The 13,631-nt window shown below is 44.7% G+C and overlaps 1 protein-coding gene across 3 annotated transcripts in view; it reads right to left on the reverse strand.

Moving 5' to 3' along the window:
• galnt1 (UDP-N-acetyl-alpha-D-galactosamine:polypeptide N-acetylgalactosaminyltransferase 1) overlaps positions 1-13,631 on the reverse strand; it is a 226,755-nt gene that overhangs the window by 49,229 nt on the left and 163,895 nt on the right. For all 3 annotated transcript variants that reach the window (XM_038797662.1, XM_038797661.1, XM_038797663.1), the window contains exons 6-7: positions 6,250-6,420; positions 2,363-2,480 (exon numbers count right to left, since the gene is read on the reverse strand). In XM_038797662.1, coding sequence (XP_038653590.1) covers positions 2,363-2,480; positions 6,250-6,420 — 289 coding nt within the window. The remainder of the gene's footprint in view (positions 1-2,362; positions 2,481-6,249; positions 6,421-13,631) is intronic.

The following is a 13,631-nucleotide window of genomic DNA, read 5'->3' on the forward strand; positions in this document are numbered from 1 at the left end:
CTTCTTTTCAGTGGACCTGGTTGTGGGGGCGGTTGGCGCTCCTTCCAGGGTGCTTCCCAGTTTGGGATCACTCTGTGTGGCCCTCTTGTCCTGGAATGGGTTTCCCCTGTTTTAAGATAGGGACCAGTTTATAAGCCTCTTGCTTCTTGGCTCCACAATAGCTTGTTGTCCTCTGAGTGGGGTACTGGTCCTGGTGGTCCGGTGATCTATTTTTTCCTTTGATCTGGGGCTGGGAGAGGGGATAATGGAATTTCAGATTTTCTTTTTACTTCATCTAGGGAGACCCTAGGCTGAGTATTAAGGTTTTGTCTTTGTCATTTTACCATCTGAAAGGTGTAGGTTGCTGCCTGTTTGGATATGTGAAGAGTTTAAGTCGCACTGTCGGAGTTACTCGATTTCTCCTCAGCATTGGGGGTCGGGGTATTGTTTTCTTCTTTGTCATTTTGTTTTTCAGCTATGGATGAGATGTAGGTCTATAATGTTGCCTGTATCCTGTTTGGGTGCAGACAGGTCATTTATCTGTGGATAGGTGTGAGGTCATCTATTTTGATCAGAAAAATGGGAAGGCAACTTATTATCCAAATGGGGAGAGACTTTGGGGTGCTCCAGTGCAGAGGAATCTGGGTGTCCTTGTGCAGAAGTCGCAGAAAACTAGCATGCAGATACAGTAGGTAATAAAGAAAGTGAATGGAATATTGGCATTAATAGCAAAATGAATAGAATATAAAGGTAAGGAAGTGTTGTTACAACTGGAATATTGTGCACAGTTTTGTTCCCCTTATTTAAGTTAAGATGTAGTGGCAGTGGAAGCAGCTCAGAGGAGGTTTACTAGTTTGATTCCAGAGATGAGGAGTTTGTCGTATGAACAGAGATTGAGCAGTTTAGACCTATACTTGAGAGTTTGGAAGAATGAGGGGAGATCAAATGGAGGTATACAAGATGATAAAAGGTATGGATAAAGTAAAGGTGGGGTGAATGCTTCTTTTTGGGAGGCAATCTAGAAAGAGAGGTCTCAGGGTAAGGGTAGCAAATTTAAAACAGAGATGAAGAGAAACTACTTCTCCCAAAGTGTTGTGATTCTGTGGAATTCGCTACCCAAGAGCGCGGTGGATGCTGGGACAGTGAGGAGTTGGACAGATTTTTAATTAATAATGGGTTGAAGGGTTACGGAGAACAGGCAGGATGGTGGAGATGAGGCCATGATAAGATCAACCATGATCACATTGAATGATGAGGCAAGCTTGAGTGGCTACTCCTGCTCCTAGTTCTTATGTTCTTAGAGAGAATTACGAGAACTATTCTGTCTAATTCCACCTTCCAACAATTGGTCTGTAGTCCTGCAGTAACAGCACCTCAAGCACAAATCTGGTGTTCTTGATTAATAAGGGGATTATGGGTTACGAGAGAAGGCAGGAGAATGGAAATGTGAAACATATCAGCCATGATCGAATGGCGGAGAAGACCCAATGGCTGAATGGCCTAATTCTGATCCTATATCTTACGGTCTTATAGTCTTATGGAGGGAACTTGGGGATTTTGTCCCTGATTTATCCATTCTTATTTGTTCCAAATTATGTAATGACTTTTGTTTTGTGCTATACATTGATACCTAGTGCCATCATTCTGCTTTTGTTTGTTTGATGCAATTTATTTGTAAAATATTGAAATTCCCAATAGACATTTTGAAAAAAAGTACTGACGTTTATGAACCTGAATAGCCAACAGAATGAGGTTTAGCTCTGTAAAGGAATTCAAGATTTAAAGTTGACAATTAAAATAAATTAACTTAATGCTAAAAACGGCAAACTAACAGTCATGTTGGCAAAGTATTCTTATTTACCTACCAGGATAAGAAAGAAAGAACTTGGCATCTGTCCCAAAATGCTTTAGAGGATATGAAAAGCTTTTGAGGTTAGTCGTTGTTGTAAATGCAGCAGCCAATGTTACATAAACTATAATTAAATACATGACCAGATTAACCTTTTGGTGTCACTTGAAGGATAACTGTTGGCCACAAGCACAAGAGAACTTCCTGCTCTTTTTTGAATAGTGCCAAGGAACATTTTATGTATATCTGAGAAAACAGATGCAGCCTTGGATTCATGTCTGATCAGAAATAAAGTGGTACTTCTGATAGGGAAGCACACCCAGAGTACTGTATTGAAATGCCAGTCCACAACGTACCACACAACGAAGGCAGACACCCAATTATTAATACCACACTTCAAGTAGTCAAAAATAAATCAGCCCTTCACAATATTAACAGAACAGGTATACAAGTCTGTGAAACATGGTTATAAACCTTATATCTTGTGGTAGCGAATAAGATTTTATCTGCTTCAAAAAATTGCCCGTTACTTACTCTGAAAGAGATTTCCAGGTTCTCTCCTCCCCATATATCCATGCCTGCATCATATGTTCCTATCAATTCAAAGTAATCTCTGTCTATTGAGAACAGTCCTCCTGCCATAGTGGGAGTTCTAAAAACAAACAAAATATATATAGCTACGACATAATAAAATTTCAAACGTTAATGGGCTGAATTTTTATTTACCCGACCTTTTGGGATTGGGTAGGTCAGAAGGATGTGCAGAAGCTGGAAATTCAGATTGTCGCACATGAGCATTGAATTCTAATATCGTTGCATTCTTGTGATGTCACTCTCACTTCCACACCCAGAAGACTCCTTGATTGACAGGTTTAGTTTCCAGCGAGGGGCGGCACATGGCACAGTGGTTAGCATTGCTGCCTACGGCACTGAGGAACCGGGTTCAAATCTCGACCCTGGGTCACTGTCCATTTGGAGTTTGCACATTACCCCCATGCCTGCGTTGGTTTCACCCCCACAACCCAAAGATGTGCAGGTTAGGTGGATTGGCCATGCTAAATGGCCCTTAATTGGGGGAGAAAAAATAATTGGTTACTCTAAATTTATTTTTAAAAGTTGTGGTTACCAGCCCAGTGAGGCTGCAGGGCCAGTCAAGTCCATGACGATAGGGTTGATCCCTACTGTTGCTGGGGGGAATAAACAATAATTTAGGGGTCTCGTGTTCAAGGGTGATCACAAACGGAAAGTCAGTGGGAGGTGTCCATTACCGGAAGGGCGTCAGGTTAGCAATTCTGATCAAGTGATAGGTGTAACAGCACTGACCTCCTGGATCCAAGTTCCCGTCATGAGGCAGTGCAAAGATTTCTGCCCACCATCGTTAACCAGAACATCAATGAGGCCTGCAGCCTTGTAATCATTTGTATTGTTCCAACCTGCTCCCCCTGGAACACATTGGCTGCCTGCCAATTTCTGGCCTCAATTAAAGCCAGAAAAGGATGGGGGTTGGAGTTGGTTTGGATCAGGAAACAAATCTTTCAGGCTTTAGACCCCCTGCCAGAAGCCCAAATCTACTCTTTATTATAGGCAAACATTTCCCTAAATGAGATTATTGAAGACAGTACATTTAACCTACATTTAACCATCTCTTGGTGCATTAAATGCCATGTTCATTGAAGTAAATTTAAGGTAACTGCTTATTTTGGGTGGTCAATTACCTGAGTTTCTGCCAAAGCCTTTTCTAAACAATTTATATCCTTCCAAATATGTAACCCATTGATTGAAATAATTTCACACGGACAAAAACAGAAAATACTGCACCATCACAGCAGGTCTGACAGCATCTGTGCAGAGAATACGGAGCTAACAATGAGTCTGGATGACTCTTTGTCAAACGTTAGCTCCCTTCTTGTTCCATGGATGCTGTCAGACCTGCTGAGGTTGTCCACTATTATCTGTTTTTGTTTCAGATTCCAGCATCCACAGTAACTTGCTTTCATCATTCAATACAGATTCCGAACCCAGCCCTTCATGGCCTACAAGACCATTCAGGCGATGCATCTTATTTGTCAGATATGCAAGCACAGCTCCATTGTTACATACCTTTCCCATTTAACAAAATAAAAATGTCAATAAAATATTCTCCCTCCATTTTATTTAGTCTCATTTAATTTTGATTTTTTAAAATGGTATACCTTGAGGTTTACTGCAGTCTTTGTTACCTAACATATTCACTACTTCTGCAATTTTAATTGATGCAGCCAAATAGCCATGGGAAAATGCACATTTAGAAATATTTTTTTTCCTCCATAAATTTAGAGAATCCAATTCATTTTTTCCAATTAAGGAGCAATTTAGCATGGCCAATCCTCCTACCCTGCACATCTTTGGGTTGTGGGGGCGCAAACACGGGGAGAATGTGCAAACTCCACAGGGACAGTGACCCAGAGCCGGGGTCAAACCTGGGACCTCGGCGCCGTGAGGCAGCAGTGCCAGCCACTGCTCCACTGTGCTGCCCTGAAAATATTCTAAGACTGTACTGATGGTAGGAAGTTTACCAAGCTGGGAAGACTCAGCTCAATTCCACATGCCAGATGAATCACTTCTGCACATTCTTCAACGATATTGAAGAACACTGCACATCTCGTGCAAGTGGTGTTTTACGGCACTACCTGGCCCAGGGAAGAGCTCGAAGTGGCAAACAAACTTCTCTTCCCACATGACCATTAAACCCTCCAACATATTATTCACTAATCTCAACTACAGTCAGCACAAAGAAGAAGTGGCCTATCCTGATTCTTATTCAGTGATACCCACTGCAGGTTTGATGTCTAAAGAAAGAGCATGGTCAAATGTGGTTATGATATCTCCACAATTAATAACCACTCATTATTCACTGTCAAGGCTCACTTTAGAATAAGTTAATTAGATAAGGTACCAAAGGGCACCCTTTAGGCAAGGAGCAACAATTTGAGTGGAGGAAGGAGGAAATAGATGAGTGTAAAAATGAAAATCTGCTTCAATATGTTTTTCAGTTTTTGACATGTTTCATTTATTAATATTTTAATTTCAATATTTAAACTAAAGAAGTGCTGTTGCAACTATACCAGGCATTGGTGGGACCACACTGGAGTATTGTGCAGTTTTGGTCCCCTTATTTGAGGAAAGATGTAGTGGCATTGGAGGTAGTTTAGAGGAGGTTCACTAGATTAATTCCAGAGATGAGGGGTTTGTCGTATGAAGAGACATTGAACAGTTTAGGCCTAAACTCTCTAGAGTTGAAAAGAATGAGGGGAGATCAAATTGAGGTTTACAAAATAATAAAAGGTATGGATAAAGTAGACATGGAGTGGCTGTTGCCTCTTGTGGGGCATTCTAGAATGAGAGGTCAGTCTTAGGATAAGGGGTAGGAAATTAGGAACGGAGTGGAGGAGAAATTACTTTTCTCAAAGGGCTGTGAATGTGGAATTCACTATCCCAGAGTGCAGTGGATGCTGGGCTAGTGTGTAAATTTAAGGAGGAGCTGGACAGATTTTTAATTAGTTGAAGGATTATGGAGAACAGGCAGGATGGTGGATTTAAAGCCAGGATGAGATCAGCAATGATCAAATGGTATGCAGACTCGATGGGCCAAAAGGCCTAATTCTATTCTATCTTTTTATATTGTGAACATGGCCTCATGAAATTTTAATTTGGATGCCCTAATGGAAAGGAATAATCTTACTTAAATCGGCATACCCATTAAGTGAAAGTACAGATTTCAATATAATTATACCACCAACTATTCTAACAACCCCAATTATATAAACAGTCAAAATGCTATAGGGTGTTTAATATGCATGCTCATAATATTTAATTAATTGTACTTTAGGCATAATACATGAATTTACCATATCTGGCTGGAATTTTATTAGGAGTTTAAAGAGTCCCTTGAAAACATTTTTCAGTTTAAAAGCTGAAATTCCTGATATTAAGTGAAGCTTAAAGAAACAGATTTTAACCCTGGCTCTTGTAACTTAATTGGCATTTTAACCTTGGCTCTTGTAAATGAATTGACAGCATTTTAATAATAGAAATGGTAAAATTTGGTCTCAATTAAAGTAATGTGCAGGATTGTTGACTGCACAGCTATTGCACATGGCAAACTGCTCATTTATTATTTTCTGCTGTACTTCTGAACCTTGGCATCTTTATTTAGACTGTCTAATCTCCTCCCCTACACCCTTTTCTGTAGAAACATTTGAAAGCAGACATCAGACATTTTGAATTGTGTTTTCAGCTTGAATGATACAAAGCATAGCAAAAACAAACTAGAGATTTTCCAAAAGTGTTACACTTTGTTTTGATACAATATCACGTTTTCTATTCATTGGCAAACTAAAAAGTCTTTTGAAAGTACGTCACTGCTCACATTGCATACTTACCTAACTGGGATAGTTCGGTCTCCTTTCCTTCTGTCCATCTCTCGTTGAGGTACAGGATACCAGCGGAAGTTCAATTTCCAATTAAATCCACCATAGGTCATATCGGACCCTGCCATATACTCAAATGTGTCATCACTAATCACATCAATTATTGGGCACACCACAGTACTCCTGATGGAACAAAAGAAGCTTTAAGGAAGCATGAAATCACAAAATGGATTTATCTTGAAAAGTAACTTGCAGAAGCATAGGGAATTGAAAAGATATGGCAGAACAAAGACAAAAGTTCAAATTCTGTTTTCAAGGAAGGAACAAGATATTTGGGGTCACTTCAGCTTTACTTTGTATTATATCTGGCAAACAAGTGTTTGCCCTGGTTTTGTCATCATGTTGCTATTAATACATCTTGCGCAGAAGCAGAGAGATTGTGCAGTTCAAAGATTGCAAAACTAGTGCACAGGTGCAAAAATAATGATGCCATACCTGGTTGAATGTTTTCTTGATATCAAGGGCAGTTACTCTCACCTTCACCTTGAGTTTACCTCTTTACTCTATGCTTGGACCAAGACCAGGAGCTGAGTAGCCCCGGTAGAACTCAAACTGAATGTCAGTGTGCACATTATTGGGGCTGATTTAGCTCAGTTGGCTGGACAGCTGGTTTGTGATGCAGAACAAGGCCAACAGCCAACAATTTCCACACCGGATGAGGTTATTCATGAAGACCCCTGCCGTCTCAACCTTGCCCCAAGCCCGAGGTGTGGTGATCCTCAGGTTAAATCACCAACAGTCAGCTCTCCCCCTCAAATGGGGAAAGCAGCCTATGGTCATCTGGGACTATGTTGACTTTACTTTTATTGTTGAGTTAAGTGACGCTTGATAGAAGTGTTGACAACACCTTACAACACTATGCTGATGACTGAGTGTATCGCAATTCTCCGTCACCTCGAAAATGTGGCAAATGCGACGCTCACCACCTCGCACGAAAAACACCGTTTGCATCTCATTAGTGGGCCACCCGCGATTCTCCGCTGGGTCAAGTTCCCGATGGTGCGGTCCACATGTGCTCTCAAAAATAGTGAACTCGGAATGGTGGCTACTGAGAGAGATGAGGTAGGACACAGAGAGGAGTGACTGCAGGCTGCCAGCCTGGACATTGGCCATGCTGGCTGGGGTGAGGGACACCCCCATGGGACAAGTGCAGTGCCAAGGCACCAATCACCATCTTGCTGCGCACCCACTGACCACCCTCCTTGACCCCTGGTCTTGCATAGTGACACCGGCCGTATGGATGCCCCCACCTACAGGGTTCCCCACGCCCCCTGACCCCCACGGTGCTGGCCACCAACGGAGCAAGGGTGAGAGAGTAGGGGCGGACATGCAGGGGTGGAGCCCGCAGTGCTAACCGGGGCCACTGCGTAGACCAGGGGTGGGCAAACTTTTCCGTGCAAGGGCCACATTCAGAAATTCACAATTCACAAAGGGCCGCATAGTATATTAAGTAAAATAATTACTTCACCCGGTTATGATTCTGGGCGCCTCATATAGAACATAGAACAGTACAGCACAGAACAGGCCCTTCGGCCCTCGACGTTGTGCCGAGCAATGATCACCCTACTCAAGTCAACGTATCCACCCTATACCAGTAAGTAACCCAACAGCCCCCCCCCATTAACCTTAAAAAAAAAAAAAAAAAAATTTTTTTAAGAAATTTTTTTTTTTTTTTAATGACTTGGTGGGCCGCAGAAATACCTTTGGCGGGCCGCATGCGGCCCGCGGGCCGTAGTTTGCCCACCCCTGGCGTAGACCATCGATCCTGGTTGAGCACGGGAGTACGCACCATGCGAACATGATGCACTTTCACCCCCTGCAGACAATGGATTTTGGAGTTTGACCAGCAATGGTGGCCGCCCTGGTGGTCACTGCAGCTCTGCGGGATGCCCTGCAGCTGTATGAGCAGCAGCCGCTCAAAGAGGAGTGGAAGCTGTAGCAGAGAGGCATGCAGCAGCGGACCAGGCAGCAGAGGGACAGGTGGCAACCACCCAGGCTGGAGAGGCGGCTGCCCAACAGGCTCCGCGTGAGATCTCGTGTGTACCGGCACCGCCTGACATTTAAGGATCTGCCGGTGTCCATCAAGGTGACGGTTGCCCTGAACTTCTACGCAATAGGGCCCTTCCAGGCGCCGAGTGGAGACCTGTCTGGGATCTCAAACAACGCCGATGAGGGGTTGGTGACAGGGGTTACCCGCTGCGGCCATGGATGACGACACACATCCGGATGCCACAGAGCGACACAGAGACCCACTACAACGATGCCCATACAGCAACCAGGAGTGTGATCTAACGGTGCTTCGCCCTCTTGAAGATGCGGTTCAGGTGCCTGGACCGCTCTGGAGGAACCCTCCAGTATGCCGCTGGGTGACACACACATCGTGATGGCCTGCTGTGTCCTCCACAACATTGCACAGCAGAGGGGCGATATGCTGGAGGAGGATGAGGCGGAAGGCCAGGCCTTGCCCGGTGAAGAGGATGCGGGGGGACGGGACGGAGAGGATGCGCAGGACATGGGGCCTGGGAAGACACGGGAAACCACACAATGTGTGCACCAGGGCCAAAGCGCACAGGACGCTCTGGTCGCCTCCAGGTTCCCAGTTGGGGAGGGGGGGGGGGGGGTGGCTGGCCAGGGGCATGGACACCAAATCCCAGCCCCACACCCCCCCCCCCCAGTTCCAGCCCCTCCGTGATACATGCCTGCAGAACTATGAGGTGCGGGTCCTGGATTGCCCCATGGAATGGAGGGTGATGACAACCTGCTTTGCGATGAGCTCTGGTGCTCCCAGCATGAGGGCTGGCCATTCCATTGCAAGGTTGCAGCAAACCCTGGGTTGGCAGGGACAGTTGGGAGGCGGGGGGAGCACTGGACACCCACAGGGCCTGCACCAATCCCCCCGGCCAGCCTACCCCTCAGACAGAGCACCGAGGCAGGTTCTAATGGTGGTAACAGATGTTTGTGAACAAATCTTTACAGATTTGTGGCCTAGCCCCTATGACTTCATGCATGCCAACTTAACTGGTGTCTAAGTTTCTGGTCGTTCCCCAGATGTTATAGCAGGAGTGGAGGTGGCCTCCTGTGACCCCTGACCTGCGACGACGGTCTCCGTTGGCACATATCTTCTGGGGCGACATCCAGGCCGCTGCTCGGATATCCAAGGTGGCCTCGTGTCCTGTTATGCCCGTTGCCTCCAAGGTTCTGTGGTGTTCCGGCACAGGTCCCATTACCTCCTCCTCCCTTGGAGTGCCCAATGGTCCCTGGGCTACTCCATGGGATGGGGATGCGAGCGGAGCCATCCTCTGCAGCTCCTCCGCTACCTGGCACTGCCAGTCCTGGAGGCGCGCTCTGGTCTCGGCCAGGGTCTGCACGCTCATTGCTATGAAGCACAGGGAGTGGACCATCTCCGTCTGGGGCTGCGCCACATTATGCTGTGACTGTGCCACCACCCCTTGGGTCTGTGTCACATCAGCCAGTGACTGCTCCTATCTCCACCTGTTGTACCGGATCAGCTGTGTGGTGCGCACCAGGTAGCATCCCTGGAGCCTCTTCACTATAGTGCCCAATCGAGGTACGTGTCTCTGGGTTGGAGGAGGGCGTTGGAGATAGTTGTGATGGCAAATCAGCGTCATCCTCCAACCCAAGTTCCGGGATCTCTTGAGTCTCGGGTGGAGGGCTCCCATCACTGCTCGGCTGATTGGGGGGCACTGGCTCTGGCACTGGCTGGGGGCCGCCGGATGGACCCGCCCCATCTCCGGCAAGTCCTGCAAGACGGCATGCACAATTAGACCGCGGGCTGGGGGGGGGGGGGGGGGGGGGGGGGGCGCGTAGGTTGGTGGTGGAGGGTGAGGGTGGTGTGGGGGTGAGGGTGGTGTATCGACACATGTGTCATGGGGAACTGCAACTCAGCGGGGTGTCACTTCCCCGCCCGTGGCGCACTCCACCTCAGCGACCTCCCGTTCCTCCGGGCCGCTGGCCACTTTCAAGTCCCTCTGCTCAACCATGGTGAGGGGCTGTAGTTTTGGTGGTCCCCCCTCTGGTCTTCTCCCATTCCCGGTGGTTGTGCGCAGCCTTCTCTTGGGATGGTGGGGGTGAGAGAAACACATACAACAACACTGTTAAGACGGTCCGATGCATATAGCCCAGAGGGTGGGTAGCTGATGGCCTCAGTAGCCAGGACACCTGGCCATCTTGTTGACTGGGACGGTGCGTGTGTGAGGAAAATCATTTATGTGCGGCTGTGGCTTGTCAGCCTCAGCTGTCAATCACAGACCCTGCAAATCCGGCACCGTTTTCATTAGAATTGATTGTGTTCAGGATTTTCCGTTGACATCAACATTTAGTCTCAGAAACGGAGAATCCATCCCACTGTCTTTTGGATCAGGTTCTGTGCAGATGCATTATATGTGACTTAATAGAGTTCTTTGATCCCCGATTTGAACACAAATTAAAATATATAATAAAACATATACCGTATTATAGTATCATCTGTGCAGGCTAATTCTGATTACACATTTTAGTTTCTCCTAGAATCAGGATTGTGATAACTAGGAATGGGTTCCAAAGTCTAAAAATTAGAGCCCGTCTTCAGGAGTATACTGTTAAAAAAACTTCTTCACAAAGAATGGTGGAACCCAAGGACATTTTTCAGGAATTCCAACTGATGTTTGAACAACTTTTAATTTTAAAATTGGAGAAGAAGAGAATTCTGCTAACCAAATATATTTAACAATACAGGAAAAAGTGGGGAAGTGGTTTTAGACCACAGAACAGCCATGATCTCAATGAATGGTGGAACAGGCTCAAGGGAGTAAAAGGCCTCCTCCTGTTCCCATGTAACTCAGTTGAGGTACTGTGCTCTGCCTTTGTACTCTTGCCCTTGTACTCTTGCACCATGAGCCCAAGAGATGAAGCAAGACCAAAGTGCTATTTATTTGTGGATGGACCACCTATGGAATACTGTAGAAAATAAAAACGATTTATTACTTTATGAAATATCATTTTGTGAATTTGCAACTTGAGCATTTATTTCTGGAAAAACCAGTGTCTGAGCACTAAAATTTTTTTTTACTGACGGGTTTACCAAATCTGTTCAAGCTTTTTAAAGTCAGTTCATACCAATTTCAATATGAGAAAACGAGAAACAAAAGAAAACATGACCCAGGTGGCATACTACACCAGTAACTGAAAGCAAGCCATCAGGTACAGCAAGCAGTTCAGAAGGCAAATAGTATTTTGGCCTCTATTGTAAGGGGGCTCAAGTACAGGAGCAAGGATGTCTTGCTGCAGCTGTACAAGGCCTTGGTGACACCATACCTGGAGTACTGTGTGCAGTTCTGGTCTCCTTATCCAAGAAAGGATAACTTGCCATAGAGGGAGTGCGGCGAAAGTTCATCAGACTGATTCCTGGGATAGAAGGATCGTCATATGAGGAAAAATTGGGTCGCCTAGGTCACTGAAATTTACAAAAATGAGGGGATCTAATTCAAACATAAAATTATGAAAGGTCTGAACAGACTGGATGCAGGGATGTCATTATCTCTGGCTGAACAGTTGAGAACAAGGGGTCACAGTCTCAGGATGCTGGGTAAGCCATTTCGGACTATGAGGAGAAATGTCCTCAAACAGAGAGTGGTGAACTTATAGGACCATAAGACATCGGAGCAGAATTAGACCATTCAGTCCATTGAGTCAGCTCTGCCATTTAATCATGGCTGATATGTTTCTCATCCCCATTCTCCTGCCTTCGCCCCATAACCCCCAACCCCTTATTAATCAAGAACCTATATATCTCTGTCTTAAAGGCATCAAGTGATTTGGCCTCCACAGCCTTCTGTGGCAATGAATTCCCCAGATTCACCACCCTCTGGCTGAAGAAATTCCTCCACATCTCAATTTTAAAGGACCGTCCCTTCAGTCTGAGGTTGTGCCCTTGGGCTCTAGTCTCTCCTACTAGTCTTCTCCACACCCACTTTATCTAGGACTCTCAGTATTCTGTAATTTTCAATGAGATTCCCCTCAGTTCCTTCTTCCAGAAAGTTAATGTATATCATGAATTGTGGGCCCAAAACTGACCCATGCGGAACACCACTAGTCACCAGCTATCATTCTGAAAACGATCTCTTTATCTCCATTCTCTGCCTTCTGCCAGTCAGCCAATCTAAATTATGAAATTCTCTACCACAGAAGGCTGTGGAATCCAAATCTGAATATATTCAAGGAGGAAATAGATAGATTTCTTGACTCTAAAGGCGTCAAGGGGTATGGGGAGAGCTCTGGAGTATTGCCATGATCATATTGAATGGTGGGCAGGCTCAAAGGGCCAAATGGTCTTTCTTTCTAAGTTTCTAAACAACACTAAAACTGTATTAAAAAATACTAGGTGTCAGTATGTAATTCATAGCACATTATAGCTATCCTTTTTAAAAATGTAATGAATTGTAGGGGCCTGATTCTAGGACCTGAGAAATTATGATGTCAGGAGTAGCAAACTTCCCAAAAGGCTAAGGAAACAACATACAAAGTAACTGGTATGAAGAATGTTTGAATAAAGAATTATTAAATATGCAGATGAAATTAAAATGTTCCTTTAACTGTAATTTATCTATTTAGTTTTGTCATTTGCGGACATAAAAAAATTACTTATTTTGTTGAGATATGATACGATTTTCTATCTTCGAAACTTATTTTTTGCTAGTAGTATTTTAATAGGACCTTAAAATGGGTTTGTGTAATAATGCACAGCCAACAGTAAAATAATAAAAATAAAATGCTGAATTTAAATGCAAAACATTATCGATTAAAAGCAGTCAGCATCATTACCTCCAAGCTGCTCAGCAACCCAGAAGTTCCCATGCAGGCTGTGCACAGGTGACTTTAGTTTCTGCACATGTGAAGTTGAGAAAAAAAAAAGGGCCGATGCACAACAAAAAATAAATTAGACGGAATATTGGCTGTCAGCCTGGCTCAGTTATTAACACTCTTTCCAGATTGTGGGTTCAACCTGCACTCCAGGATTTGAACACAATGTAGGTTGACATGTTAGTGCAGTACTGAGGGAGAGCCACATGGTCAGGATGCCATCATTTGGATGTGTTGTTAAATCCTATGGCCTGGTGTATGGTACAGGTTGATGACATAGGTCTTATGGACATATTCAAAGAGGAACATAACGACCGTGTCAGTATTCAAATCTACAAAAAATATAGTTGGTCATTCATCTAATTAGCTGTCCATGACACCCTTATGTATGCAAAATACCTGCACTTCAAACAAAGTTCACCTTGTTGTCCAGTGCAAGTTCATTCTTTATCTTCTGATTACCTGTTCATTGTCAA

The sequence above is a fragment of the Scyliorhinus canicula genome, chromosome 5 (genome assembly GCF_902713615.1).
Source record: "Scyliorhinus canicula chromosome 5, sScyCan1.1, whole genome shotgun sequence".
NCBI classification, from domain to species: domain Eukaryota; kingdom Metazoa; phylum Chordata; class Chondrichthyes; order Carcharhiniformes; family Scyliorhinidae; genus Scyliorhinus; species Scyliorhinus canicula.